General features: G+C 35.1%; 1 protein-coding gene and 1 long non-coding RNA gene across 11 annotated transcripts in view; one reads left to right on the top strand and one right to left on the bottom strand.

The window, feature by feature from the left end:
- Positions 1 to 14,656, top strand: part of LOC124163323 (protein lap4-like) — a 377,957-nt gene that overhangs the window by 269,282 nt on the left and 94,019 nt on the right. For 6 of the 10 annotated variants that reach the window (XR_006865750.1, XM_046540142.1, XM_046540146.1 and 3 more), the window contains 7 exons: positions 1,295 to 1,400; positions 2,203 to 2,390; positions 5,355 to 5,546; positions 9,747 to 9,941; positions 12,571 to 12,699; positions 13,476 to 13,556; positions 13,670 to 14,482. Coding sequence is in view for 9 of the 10 variants with exons in the window: in XM_046540142.1 (XP_046396098.1) it covers positions 1,295 to 1,400; positions 2,203 to 2,390; positions 5,355 to 5,546; positions 9,747 to 9,941; positions 12,571 to 12,699; positions 13,476 to 13,556; positions 13,670 to 14,482 (1,704 nt within the window). In the remaining variant the exon portion in view is untranslated. The remainder of the gene's footprint in view (positions 1 to 1,294; positions 1,401 to 2,202; positions 2,391 to 5,354; positions 5,547 to 9,746; positions 9,942 to 12,570; positions 12,700 to 13,475; positions 13,557 to 13,669; positions 14,483 to 14,656) is intronic. The other 4 variants (XM_046540140.1, XM_046540147.1, XM_046540145.1 and 1 more) reach the window with 4 other exon arrangements.
- On the bottom strand, positions 73 to 563 carry LOC124163327. The gene is made up of 2 exons (XR_006865751.1): positions 462 to 563; positions 73 to 235 (listed from the first exon to the last, which is right to left on the bottom strand). It is a non-coding gene; the product is annotated as an uncharacterized LOC124163327 (long non-coding RNA).

Here is a 14,656-nt window from a genome sequence, read left to right as displayed (position 1 = left end):
ATCTGTGTGGAAAGGAATTTTTAGCTGCAGGAAATGGATTACCCTCACCGCCCCTGAATATGAAACGATTGATTCAGTTACCTCTGTAATTTTATTTTAACCCCAAGTGAACTTAAAATATTGATGATCCAGTATGTATCTTAGGTTGGTAGGCTTCATCTTTTAATTTCCAATTTGATTTGCAAAAATTACTTGTAATTAACTGGCTTTATGAAAGTTGCTTGCAAGTTCATGACTGTCAGTGGAAAGAAAGAAATAGGAATATAATTAATTTCAGTTTCTTACTCCTCCATACATTTTTGGATGAAAATCATATTTTATGTTTTAATGTTAGTATAACAGAAACTCAAAAACATTTAAATTTATTGAAAAAAGGTCCATAATGTGGGCTCAACCCTTATGAAATAGATAAATGTACTGTTGCTCTCATTTGTATATTGCATAGAATAGGTTTGTCTCACCTTATGAAGATGTTGAAGATAGAATTATTCACTGTATAGATGACCCCATTATTTTCTTTCCTTACTATTCACTGTTCCTCCTTCCCTAAGAGCATCACTTGGATGAAACATTCTTGTTATTATAGCCATTATCTGTGTTTGCCATGCTTATAGCCTGTTATCTTATCTCTACAATTTTTTTTTCCTTTTCCCTGCCTCACTTGACAAAATTTGTCATAGAGTGCTTGTTTTGCATTCATGTGCTTCTTTGTGCATAGTACATTTTTCAATTACTTTTTCGTAGTTGGGACTGTGGCTTGAACAGTGAGTGATACATTTTTAGTGTTAGTTTTAGATTGGAGTACTGTTAAAGTGTTGAAATGTTTTGGAACTAGAATTGAAAAGGTGGCTGATTTCTTCTCATATTGTATGAAGTGAACTTCATTACCTGTTAATTTTCTGTAATTTTCTAATGACAATGGTGTCTAGATTAATGCAATGCATTTTATTTAGGGAGCCCATGAATTCCTTGTGCGAGTATAAATGCTGTTATTTCATCACTGATTAGTTTCAGGATTGTTTGACACAGGAAGCATAACATAGTGTCTATTTTCTCTATTCAGAAAAGGTGTCAGTTATTTAAATTAGGAATATTTTCAATTGTTTTCCATTATGTATTATCATTAAAAATATTTGGCTCCTTTGATTTATGTATGCTTAGGCATATCCTCACATAGCTAATTTTTTTGGCTTCTCAATGCATAGCTATGATTGTTAGTTTTGAAAGATGCATATTTGTTCTAATCTCAGCTTACGAAAATATCTTTTAACATCCATTTTTTTCTCTGTTGCAGGCACGGAAAAAGCATGATGGTGGTAATGAGGTGGATCAGTCAAAAGAAATAACTGGATATTCTGCTCCAGATAGTCCAATGCCTGGTCTAGCCAAATCACCCCGAGGTAAATTCTAAAATTTTACGTAGATACAGGTTGATTACTAATGAAAAACTTATAGTATCTATTATCCTTAAATTTCTTATTCAATGCAACTTTGTGTACTGGAATTATTAAAGAAATTGTTGTTAACATGGTTCATTGCTTTCTTTTACATAAATTTTATAATTAGAGGTACATTATTGAATTGCATTATTATGTTAAATACAGTTTAAGCCATTATTACATTCGTAAAATTTCTTTGATATTGATTCCTTTGCTTAAAAAAGGTTGCCACATTACTTAAATACGTACGTGGAAGTTTGGGAAGATGAGTATAATTTGTTAATCCTGTTTAGGTATCCAGTAAATTATTCTCCTCTCGTATCAACAAATTATTTAAATTCTGGTTCAGTATTATATCATAGTTTTGCTGCGCAATGGTGTAATGGTGGCTTAATATGTAAAAATGGTTCCACAGTAATATCATAGCAAAGGAAGCTAAAAATGCTTTAATTTTTATTCAGTTATCACCTGAGGATGACGTCTAACGTTGAAACCATGGTCGTGAATAAATATTAATGTGAAAGTACAAAGTTCTTCTTTCTTAATTCAGTTATCTTCTTTTTAATCCTAATATTATAAAGAGGAATGGTCTTATGATATGAAGGCTATCCCTGGTGAAATATTAAATCCTTGCTTTGTAGATGCACTGTATTGTATTTCTTGCACTGCTTGTATTATTTTATACATATGATTTAAAAAATTTGTGTATTATTGGCTCTTTGCACAGTCAGTAAGGGCTGATTGAATACCCTTGTTATTTCAGGAGATGAGCAAGACGGGCCCAGGAGTGAAGAGGGTAGTGAAGTTGCCGTCAAGATAACTAGGACAACATCAGGTTTAGGTCTGTCAATTGCGGGAGGGCGTGGATCAACGCCATTCAAAGGGAATGATGATGGAATATTTGTATCCCGTGTCTCTGAGGGAGGACCTGCTCAAGTAGCCAATTTAAAAGTGAGTGACTTTGATCAATATCAGGTTTCTTCAATGACCATGTTTTATTTGGTCATATTTTTATGATATTGATTTTATTTAGTTTCTTGTGCACATTGCACTTAATAACTAGGTTTGTCTATTCAGCTTGTATTATTTCCAGTTACACAGCTTCTTCAATTTTTTTATTGTATTTATAATTGAAGTTATTATTTTCAATTCTGGTAAGGGATTCCATTTGTATGTTCTTGTAACATATATTAATTAATGTGATGAAACTAAGCTTTGAGTTCATAGGTAGTTGCTGACTTAGTGTGTTATGAAGGCCACCAGTTGTGGTAATTGTTTTTACTCACACCCTAATCTAACTAGGGGTATAATCATTACTAATGCATAGAGATCAGTGAAATTTGTGGGATTCTACAATGCCAAATATCGAAAAATGGTTCAAAATCAGCAGATCGAATGAAATCATAATTTCACTTAATAATCATTTGCTATGCATAAATAACAAATTAGCATAGGCTTATACTGCTTATTTAATGCTAAAGTAAATTTTCGGTGCACTATTATTATGCTAATAATATCAACTTGGCTTTTTTTTTGCTTTCTTGTAATATTTGTCACTTTGATGATTTTTCCAGTATACCTTCAATTAGACCATCATTTAATAAACTCATAATACCTTTGCGTACCCCTTTATAAAAAATTTGAATTGATGCGTCTTCTTTCATTAAATGATATTATTTTTCTGAAGAAATATAATACTATTTAATAAAAGAAGAAATTAAACTAGAATACTTGGCTGCAGAATCAATTTCATTTGCCTACCACCCATAATTGCACTGTACAGTAATGGTTTCATGACTCTATGTTGCAATTTATCCAATGAATCAAGCGAAAAGATGAGAAAGTAAATTTTAGCATCATTGTCATGGCTTACTTTTTGGGATGTGAATGATTAGGTATGTTTCATTACACTTTTGGTGATTGTGTGGGAGAGGCTAGACATCAACAACTGCCCATCCCCCCTTCCAGGAAGATTAAGAATATTTTGCCACAAATACTTTCAAAAGTTGGCAGCAGGTAAAAACCAGAAAAAAATTTATATATTTATTTGAAGTCTATAAGAATTGATAGTTTCAAATCTGGTGAAGTAGCCACAGACCTGGGACTCACCAAGATATAGTGGACAGGGGTTTTTGGTGGATAATTTTCAAATTTTAAATGAAATTAATAAAATATGGAACTACTTTTGCAGATCTTTGCAAATACTTTAGAAGTTGTATTGTAAACACTAAGCCCTGAATTTTTCATTGGTAGAATGACATGCAATAACTCATGCATAAAGCGAAATCTGTCTTTATTTTGGTCAACTATAATTCAGAATTATCACAATCTCTAATTATTGTATTGACACTGTATATAGCATTTGGTAATTTAGCTGGATAGCAGACTTACGCTTATTTATTCTTGTCATACCTTTCCTTCTGGAACAAATTTGTCACCCAGCTATGAATATGTACTTATTCAATTGAAAACCCATGAGAGAAACTTTGTGTATCTCTTTCATATTTTATGAGTCAGTCGAAAAAATCATAAAATATCAAATTGTTATGATTTCTCTAAATATTATTTTTGATCGCAAAAATATTTTTTTCACTGATAGTAGCTTAACAAATCACAAATCGCAAATGCTACCTTCAGAATTACTTCACAGGAATCCCGAAACTGCAATGCCATTTATTTTACTTGGCAAATATTGTATTTTATCACAATCATGTCCCATTTTCGTTGCTATTTTCGACAATCTATGTGTAAAATATAGGTGGTAGTATTTACTTTTGCATTCTCCTTTTTTTAGGATGTTTGGCTATGAATTTTAAATTTTTCCTGGGTTGCATGCTGTTGGTGATTTGAAATATATTTCAATGCAATCAATTCATTTAGCTGATTAGTTTTTTTTTGTTCTTAGTCATGGGCAAGAGTTGTGCTGTAGTTATTCACAAAACATGTATCTTTCTTGATCAGTAGAGGGTTGGGAAGTTGCTAATGTAAATATCTGAACTGAAATGTACAATCACAATCCTGACTGAAAGGCAAGTCATGATTTACTATTTTTTCCTAATGGTATTTTTCTGTCATCATAAAGAAGTTCTAGTGAGAGAGACTTATATTAAGCCTTTTTCTGTAAGTGCCAAAGATGTAGTCTACCCTTAGCCCAGAGACTTTTCATTAGGTCAAACTGATGTCATCATTATAACTTTTGTATTGACATTGTTATTGATGAGGTGATTTTGATGTTATGAAGAGTCTCCATATGTAGTGAAGAGAGCATCTTTTTCACTCCCAAAAACTTCCTTAGTCTTGATTCTTACTCAGTGTTGCTTTCCCTTCATGTAATTCACATGGGTGAAGTTTTATGTTGGGGGGGGCCAGCAATCCCACCATGCGTTTAGGGGCGATGGAACTCCCCCAGTGTATCGGGAGGTAATCCATAGTCCCCTCAAAACTCTGCCTGTGGTAACATCCACTCAGTCAGGTTTAATACCTACTTCAAAAGTCTTTGGAAAGATTTTCTATTAAATTAATTCTCTGTATATTCTCTATGTAAACTTCACGTTAGTTATTTTGCATTTCAATGGTGGTATTTTCCAAACGTTGCATGAATTCTCAGATATTTAATTAATTTAGATTTCAAAATGTACTGCAAATAAACTATCTTGTGCTGTTGTCCAACTGATTTAATGTTGTCTGATGCTCTTTAATTACTGTTTCAGTAGTATTCACTTTAAATATGGCATTAAGTATTAATTTTGTTAGTTGCTGTTGCTACTCTCTTTAATAGTGTGTTAGTCTGATAGATTGAATTTATAAATCAAGCTGTTTCCAGTTTGAAATTTAATGCTTGGAATGCTTTATTTGTAGCTTAAGTAAATGTTACTGTTATGGGATGAACTTACTAGAATTTTTCTTATGTGTCAGGTTGGAGATAAAGTTCTCAGCGTAAATGGTGTCTCTCTTGTTGGTGCTGACCATTATGAGGCAGTTGCTGTCCTTCAAGCAGCAGGAGAAACATTAACTTTATTAGTTTTTAGGGAAAGTGAAGCAGTTCCCTCTGTTCAAAAAAGTTCACCATTGATGCCAAATCATTATGGATATCAATACCAAGACAAGGTACATCATATTTTGAATCAGTTATCACTAATTTAAAAAAATACCTGATCCATGATTTTTGTTCAATAAATTTAGCTGATTTTTCCAACCATTCTAGTATTAAATATTTCCCTTTCAAAGAGTGTCACTTTCTGACTAGGAAACTGCAGGCTACAATTTTTAAAAAGATATCATCATAATTATTAACTTAGGTTATGCTAAATTAATTTGAAGTACTTACAATCTCATGAATATAGAATCTTTTTTACCTGATAGATTTTTGAATGGAACAACCATTGCAGTGGCTTTATGTAAAGTAAATAGTTATTACAACTTGAATATATTTCCTGGATGGCTTTTATTCAAATTGCATAGCTTCAAGTGCTTTTAAATTTGGGCTAGAATAAAATTGGCTCTTTTAATAGGTTTAAAATTTCATGCATAATGAAAACTGGGGTAAATGTTGTGGGTAGTTGACTATAGGGATAACTTCAGTACTCATTAATAATAAATGGACTGCCTTAAACTTATTAATACAAGAGGAAACTAGGTATCATTCATAATTATGGCTAGATATTTTGTGTTGTACTGCATTATCTTTTATTTAGGTAGTAGCGAGATCACCCAAGACTTCCACCTAGTAGTAATCATTGAATGTCAAAATTTTGTTATAAATTAGCCGTATGCTGATATAATACTCAATGTCTATTGTTTTTTCTTGATCTTCTTAATCTGCATTACGTTGTAGCTCACTTTTAAAATGCCGTCTTCCTGCTCCTGGGCATAACTTCAATTTGTGAATATGTAGAATTATGTAATTTTTGTGGGGGACTGAAGAGTGGTGTTAATTATTTTAGCAGATATCATTGAGGCTAAAATGAAGAAAATCATTTCAAAGAATTAATGTTATGTAAAACATGTATATGAACCATATATTGCATGTTATATTTGATTTTTTTAAACTTGAGAATCAAATGAAAAAATTCTGGTTGAATTTTTTTAGCTGGTAAATTCCAATGGGAGAACAAAATTAGTCTTAGTTTTGCTTGTTCTCATTAAATATTTAATGTGCATGCAAAATGAACAATTTAGAGATTATTTAATTCAAACTTTTTTATGAATCCATTGTGTAAAAGCCATCCAAGTGATACATGTTTGTTGTGCCAGCATTTTGATGTTTGTAATTATAGAAATGTAATTTTAAAATTAACTTTTCTCATTGTGTGTTTTAGGAATTTGCCTTTCTTCTCTTAGTCATGGTCTAAATTTGGGCATCTTCTGGGTTTAGTTGAAATCCATCCCACTTTTGAAGTTGAGATATTTGTATAATGGGAGAGCTTAACTAAGTTTTAGTTTCCAGTGGCATGTGACTGCATGACATTCAGTGCACCATGTTTTTTATCATGTCTAAGGGTTATTTTCCTCTTTGCCAATCAAGTAATTGTTGCAAGTGTCCTAAAATTCCTCAATTTCAAACCACTATTGCATCCATTCAACTGAGATTATTAATTAATATTTGGCCCAATCTTGAAATGAAAATAAGTCAAAATTATGAATGTTAAATTATTATTTGAGTTAGATATCTGTTTGATGGTGATTAAAAATTAGTATGTATACTGATGCAAAAAGATGTTTGTCCACTTACCTCTTTTTTGATTTGAAATATGTACCTGTTATTATGATTGATGAGCTACAGAATTGCAGAGTAGGAAATTGATAAGGGATGGATCAGTTTGGTTCTCAGTTCCTTCAGTTGATGAGCTTACATCTGCAATCCGAACCAAATAAAAAAAAAAAATGAAAATGAAAATTGAAATGAAAATTTGGGGAAAAGCCGATTTCAAATGTTTGCTTTCGCTGAATATGAGGTATTCTAATTTAAGCCTGGTAAACCACAATATTATGAAATAATGAGAACAATACATTAGATGAAGTATGAGTGGTGCTACATTAAAATTTAACATCATTGTGTGAATTATCTAGACCCATAGCATGCAAATGATATATATTGTATTGTCTGATAGAATGCTTTTCTATCGATACTTAGCTGTGTAAATAGAAAGCCTACTGTTTGTTATGTGTTACTTTCACATATTATTATATTCCCAATGTGGTTGGTGGATAGTTTCAACCAGCTAAGCTTATTTCCTTTAAAATTTATACCTATACCTTGAAATTATTTGGCTGTGGATGAAGTCCTCGATTGTGACAAAAAGAAACATTTGAAGGAGAACCAGAAGTGAGAACCGATGCTAGGAACTAATCTGAAATTGAAACTGACAGCATAGTGGAACTGACTCATTCTTTTCATTACTTACTACTGATAAAAAGTCATACTTGATCTCGAAGCAAACTTCATCTGAGAGCACATCCCTCATGGGAAAAAGTCAACAACGATTCTGCTGATACTTTTACCCATGTCTTGAAGTAAGGTGTGATTAGGAGTGCCTGCAGCTGTTGTTATCTGTTTTATGACTGTTGTCAATACAGCCACAGCTGATGCAATTGAGGTTTTTAAAGAAGAACTTTGAACTCCTTGGAAGCCTTCACTGTAATTTCTTTGATCTCTGATGACCGAAAGTGGATCTTCCCTTATCCAATGTCTTTCATATATTTGAAAGTAGTTAGGTTTTGCATACCCCTCTCAATCAACCACATGCACATCATATCTTTTTTCCTCTGCAATTTCCTCCTTTTGGTTGTGTATTAACATTTTATTTCAGTTGGCTATGAGGTTTCTGCAATGAGTAGTTGGGTGCTCCATTCCACTTTTGGTATAACTACGAACTACCACATAGTTATTCTTTTTTAGGCATTGTTCCTCCTCCCACTTCTATCAAACATTTGACTTGAAGATGTCTCCTAGACAGAAGGAGAAACATTGTTTAAGAAACAGCAATCCCAAAAGTGGAATGGAGAATAATATTTCAGTATTTTAATGCTTCTTTGTGGCACTAAGTATTTATCTTTGCACTATGGGATTTATCGTTGGCTGAACTTCACATTTGGGGATGTGATAAATACTACTACCAGACTAGGGCAATAATTAGAAATATATATTGGGAGGAAGCAAATTATTTGCCATAATTTTTTCATTATAGTAATCACTCCTCTGTTCATAAGCATTAAGTTCAACTCCCATTTTAATATCTTGCTTTAAAAGTATTTAAGCTGAAGTCAATCATGCAAAGTGTTTCATGCATTATTTGCAAAGTCTACATAGAAGTAGCTTATCATTTTAAGAAGTGGGTGAATACTTAGCATCATTGCATACATGGACTGTTAAATTATAAAATTTTGTTTTTGTTCTTATTTATTATTTATATTTAAGTTAATGAAGTAGGCTTTATATTTATTTGAAGGAAAGTTTTTGTTCTCAGTTGTAACAGTGGCAATTGATTTGATAACAAATACTCTTTTAAAAGTGACTACTTTATCAATTCTGTAAAAGAGTGTAGTCAGTTAATTGCAATATGAGTTCATAAATGGCAATTTAAAGTAATAAAAATATGGGACTCTGTGTGCTGTTTATCACCCTAAAGTTGAAGTTTAATTTACAGTTAGTCCTCCGTTCACTGATAATCAAGCAGGAAGTGAAGCCGGGTCCAAAGATTATTCTAAATTTAATGAAAATTGGTTTTTTCAAAAAGAAACTTTAGTTCTTTTATTCGTACACCAAATAGATTTATGAATAATCTTGTTCACTTTCTTTTGTAAATTTGAATGAATGTTGCCTGTTAAGCTTTGAATGTCCAATCCTGAAATTTCTTTCACTTTCTTGAGGAATTACATGTTGGTGCTGTTAACATTTTTCAAATCATATACATATACACCTTATGTATTCTATGGTTTGAAATAGGTATGGATTATAAGAAATCATTTTTACAATGGCATAAAATGTCCCATTTGTGCCCAAATAATTACTGTTGCAGAGTGCCTACCATGTACAACAACCTTGCCATTGCTACACATTATTATTTTAAGGCCAACTTTTGCCTAAAAATAAACATTGAATCGATTCATTTATTTAATCCATATTGACCTGCTGTGAAGCCCAAGAAAGCTCCATGGATATGATCCACTAGAATAATATAAAATCCTGTGTGGCACATCTTGTTTTTGTTATATCAGTTCATAAGTATCAGTTGACCGAGAAGAAATTATTTACTAATGAAATTTTTTATCCAGAACTAATGTAATTTTCATTTGTGACATTCCTAGCAGGTTTCATCATCCACGCCATTGCCTGGCACTGTGAGGTTATCATCTGCTCAGTCTGGTGTCTCTACTGCCAGTCATTCCCGAACTACCACTCCAGACTCTGTTTCATCTAACTCTAATGTCCACTCCTCAGCCTATGAAGCGGGTCGGCCCTCTTCAAGTCTCTCTTCCCCTGCGTTAGATAGTGTACGGAGGGTAAGAATATGCATCTACCTTTATACCACTGTTGTATTTCTCTCAAGGCTAAGTCTTTCAATTCAGAGCTTATTTTTCATTTTTTCCCCGGGTATAAACCCTCCAAAAGAGTGTCCCACGGTTGTGGAAGGCATCCATTTTCAGTGGCAGGAAAAATCTTCAAGCACAAGATTTTCTTCTTTTTATTCTGCGTATGCTATGAGATCTCCATACGATTCTTTTTCCCTATGCAGCACTCTTATGTTGACTTAGTACAGTAAGTCCTCGTTTAACGTCACTTATCATTCCTGAAAAATGTGACAATAAACGAAATGACGTTAATCGAAACATAATATCCCATAAGAAACAATGTAAAAAGTGAATATCGGCTCCTAGACCTCACAATTCCTACGCGAAAAAATTTTAGCATATCATATCTGGGGCATTTTTTCACGATGGGAATGCCAAACTATGGCATAAATAGGAGTTCCTGTCTTCATCGACGACAATAGTAGCAGTGACGTAAATCCTTCTCCATTTTTGTATCTTCCCGCATTTGCTTTTCGGCTTCGCTATGGTGGTCGCCCAGGCAAGCGTTGCCTGGGCATCGTCATCGCTGGAACATCGTCGCAGTTACAGGAACAAAAATTATTGTGAACACGGCAAAAAAAGTGACGACAAAAACTCAGAGTTCTACACGGAAAAATTCCTTGAAATCACTTTTTAGGTTCCTGAAAACCATTATGTCAAGTAAAACCTTGCGCATCTACCTAAGAATCCATTTTGCAGACAATTTGCTAAAACCATTATCGCAATTAACAATAAACACACCGTTTTACACTTCGTTTAGACTGACTGTACAGTGAGTCCTCGTTCTACGTCACCCCGTTTAACGTCATTTCGCGATAACGTCACGAAAATTTTGAGACCGTCATTCGTTTATCGCACCTTTGCTTCGCGATAACGTCAGGTCTGGTCAGGTCTTTTAAATTTCGCGTGAGAAAAAATGCGAAGCGGCGGGCGTTGCAGGTTGTTCGTTTTGTGGGCGGTAATACAGTCAGTCTAAACGAAGTGTAAAACGGTGTGTTTATTGTCAATTTCGATTACGTTTATAGCAAATTTTCTGCAAAATGAATTCTTAGGTAGGTGCGCAAATGTTAAGTGCGTAAATGTCAAGTAAAGTTTCAGCAAATTTTACTTGACATAACGGTTTTCTGGAACCTGAAAAGTGATTTCTAGGAATTTTTCCGTGTAGAACTCGGAGTATTTGTCGTCACTTTTTCGCCGTGTTCTCAATAATCTTGGTTCCTGTAACTGCGACGATGTTTCAGCGATGATGATGCCCAGCGATGATGCCCAGGTGACCACCATAGCGAAGCCGAAAAAACAAACGCGGGAAGATACAAAAATGGAGAAGGATGTACGTCGCTGCTGGTATTGCCGTCAATGAAGACAGGGACTCGTGTTTATGCCATAGTTTGGCATTCCCATCATAAGAAATGGCCCAAATATGATACGCTAAAATTTTTTTGCTTAGGAATTGTGAGGTCTAGGAGCCGATATTCACTTTTTACATTGTTTCTAATGGGATATTGTGCTTCGATTAACGTCATTTCGTTTATCGTCACATTTTTCAGGAACGGTAAGCTACGTTAAATGAGGACTCACTGTATTACCGCCCACAAAACGAAAAACCTGCAATGCCTGCCGCTTCGCGTTTTTTTCTCGCACGAAATTTAAAAGCCTTGACGTTATCGCGAAGCGAAGGTGCAATAAACGAATGAGGGTCTCAAAATTTTCGTGACGTTATCGCGAAATGATGTTAAACGGGGTGACGTAGAACGTGGACTCACTGTACCAGGGTTGGTTAAAATATTTTTTTTTTCAAAAATTTTTTTTCATTTTTTTATTTTATTTGAACTTTCATTTAGAAGCCCTACTTAGGTATTCCCCGAGCATGATTTTTTTAAATATATCAAATAATGGCATTCATCAGTGTGCCCACATAGCATTTCCATTTGCAGTATCTAGAATGTGATTTTATTTCAGTTTATTTAGAAATGAACTTATTGCAAAACTGTATCTCCTAGCCGAGGGTTGATAAAAAATCTCAAATGAAATCATCAAAACTATTAAGTCCAAAATAGTGTGAGTCCACATTGTAGGAATTCGGCTAATCAGTTTTTAATTTTTATTTTTATTGGTTTTAGAGCTGTTTATTTGAGTTTTCCTATGAATGGATGCTACAGATAGTAACGTGTCTATTCATGAGGAATAGGCAATGTGTGATGCAAAGTATGAGCAAAGCTTCAGTTAATTTGAAGGTGAACAAGAAGAGTAATTTGTCCTCATAATTTAAAAGTGTGAGTCATGGCCTCATATGTTTCCGCAAATGTTTATTAAATTGTTCCGCTAGTGTCACTTCCTTTTGGCATCTTAAGGTACTAGCTAAATCAGTGAAACTGAAAGTGCAATTGAAAGGGTACTTAGTGGGTACCTATATTCTCTTGAGGTGATGCTTAGTTTTCCATGAGAAGATTATGGGTTGTGCTGTATATTATGATGCAGTTGTATCATTGTTTTCAAAAAAGAAACACTGTGCTATGGAGATTATATGATTGACAGCATTGCATATCTTGTCTTATTTCAGCCATACCTTTCTGCTGCTGTGAAGCCACCTGTGGATGTTATCCACACTACTCTTATCCGGGACCAGAATGGATTAGGATTTAGTATTGCTGGAGGAAAAGGTTCATCGCCGTTTAGGGATGGATCTGATGTGAGTTATGAATCTAAATTTTTACCTAATATAATGTAACGGGAAACTTTCCCCAATAATATTGTCTGTGATAAGGCAAATTGATCTTTGATGTTTTTCTTTCACATGTGGCTGGAATTGTTTGTCCTCTTAGACACTAATGAAAATTTGTCACCCTTACATGCTTCCTTGTTAGCGTTCCATTCTGAAAGAAAATATAACTTGTCATAAATGTGATATCTTTAAGTTTTCTTCAACATTTTTTGAATTCCATTCAGGAAAATACATTTCAGCTGGCATTTTTTCATGGTATTACTTTTCAAGAAGTTCAGTATTGTCTCACAGAGTAATGTAATCCTTGTTTATTGCGTGTACTGTTGTAGGGCTGGTATTCCACCATACCGACAGCCAAATTGTCCAAAGATAATGCATGGTTCATCTGTATATTTCAGTGTTAGATTGTGGACTTAAATCACAAAATGTGAAAGTATTTGCTGCTTTCTTAATCTTTTTATTTTTAAAGCAAAGCTATCAGATATGATTCTCAACATATATCACAGCCCATAGTTGAACCATGCCTTATCACATTATCTATAAATGGATTTGAATCGCCCTGTCATGAGTAGAATATAGGTCCTCCTTCTATGATAATGCATACTCCAGCTTACAGAAATGTTATAATTTTCTTCCTTACAAGATTCATTGCAGATATTTCTGGTTGAAAATACTTGTATGAGCTCTATATTTATGTTAAATTATTTAATACTCAAAGGACAAAACTTTTTTTATTTTCACAGGGGGTGTATATATCTAGATTAACTGAAGGCGGTGCTGCTGAGAAGGATGGAAAACTTCAAGTTGGAGACAGGGTTATATCAGTAAGAATTTCTTATACTTGATTATTTTATATATTCATTTTAAGTCCATTGACCTGGTATGAAGCCGGAAAGAATCTCATTAATACTGAGTTTATTTGATTCACCTTTTGTAGATAAATGGGGTGGATGTCGAGGGAGCGAGGCATGACCAAGCTGTGGCCATGCTCACAGGCCTTGACCGCTTCGTGCGATTGGTTGTGGAGAGGGAGCGAGTTGGGGAGGCTGCTGTCAACCCCTCCATTCAGCCCAGTCACACTCTTCCCTCCCAATCGCCCACCGCTCGTGTTTTTGGTTTGCCAAAGCCTTACACTGGTTTGTACTCGACTAGTGGTTATAGCCGTGCATCCACAGGTGTTTCATCGGCTGCCCCTGCTCCTACCCCAGCGAGTCCAGCAAGTTTGGGAGGTAACCCGACCACCCCTCAGTCTCCTCAACCTGCTGCCATCAGGCAGCAGCCTGTCGTGACACCAGCCCCTGCTCCTGCCGGCAGCCTAAATGCAGGTGCCTCCACCACCGGGCACCCAGTGGTCCCACCTCAGCCAGCACCGAGGAGGCTAACGTCCACGTCGTCTGCAGGCGGGGATGGACCAGGGGTAGTGTCCGCTCCTCAGCCACCTACATCTCCAGTTTCTCAGGTACCGAGACCCATCACAAATGAGGAATTCGAGGCCATGATCCCTCCTCATTTCCTGGCTGGCACCAAGGAGGGTGGTGGTGGGGGAGAGGGGACATCAGATTGCTTGGCAGTCACGCTGACAGTTCGTAAACCTCCGGATCCCCTAGTGCTGGCCAATCCTGAGTTTCCCAACCCGGCACCAACCACGTTGGGTCGAGTGACTGAGATTGTGACAAAGAGCACCTTCACAGAACAGATTGTTACTCGTGTGACAGACAACCACCTGGCACCTGTCCCTATCATCATTGAGGTTAGTGACACATGGAAAAGATTGAAGATTTGCCTTTGATCTCTAACAAAAATCATGTCTCTTGGGCTTTCAGGCCTTTTGAGGCCATGTCACTACTGCTTTGGTTTCACAATCTCGGAAGCAAGCTGTTTTGTTTGCACTAAGGGATTAGCGCAGTGGTCTTGTGTTTGTAGC

This window comes from Ischnura elegans, chromosome 8, assembly GCF_921293095.1.
Source record: "Ischnura elegans chromosome 8, ioIscEleg1.1, whole genome shotgun sequence".
In the NCBI taxonomy this organism is placed as follows: Eukaryota; Metazoa; Arthropoda; class Insecta; order Odonata; family Coenagrionidae; genus Ischnura; species Ischnura elegans.
Note: the sequence above shows the minus strand (reverse complement) of the source record. Positions and strands in the feature narration are given on the sequence as shown.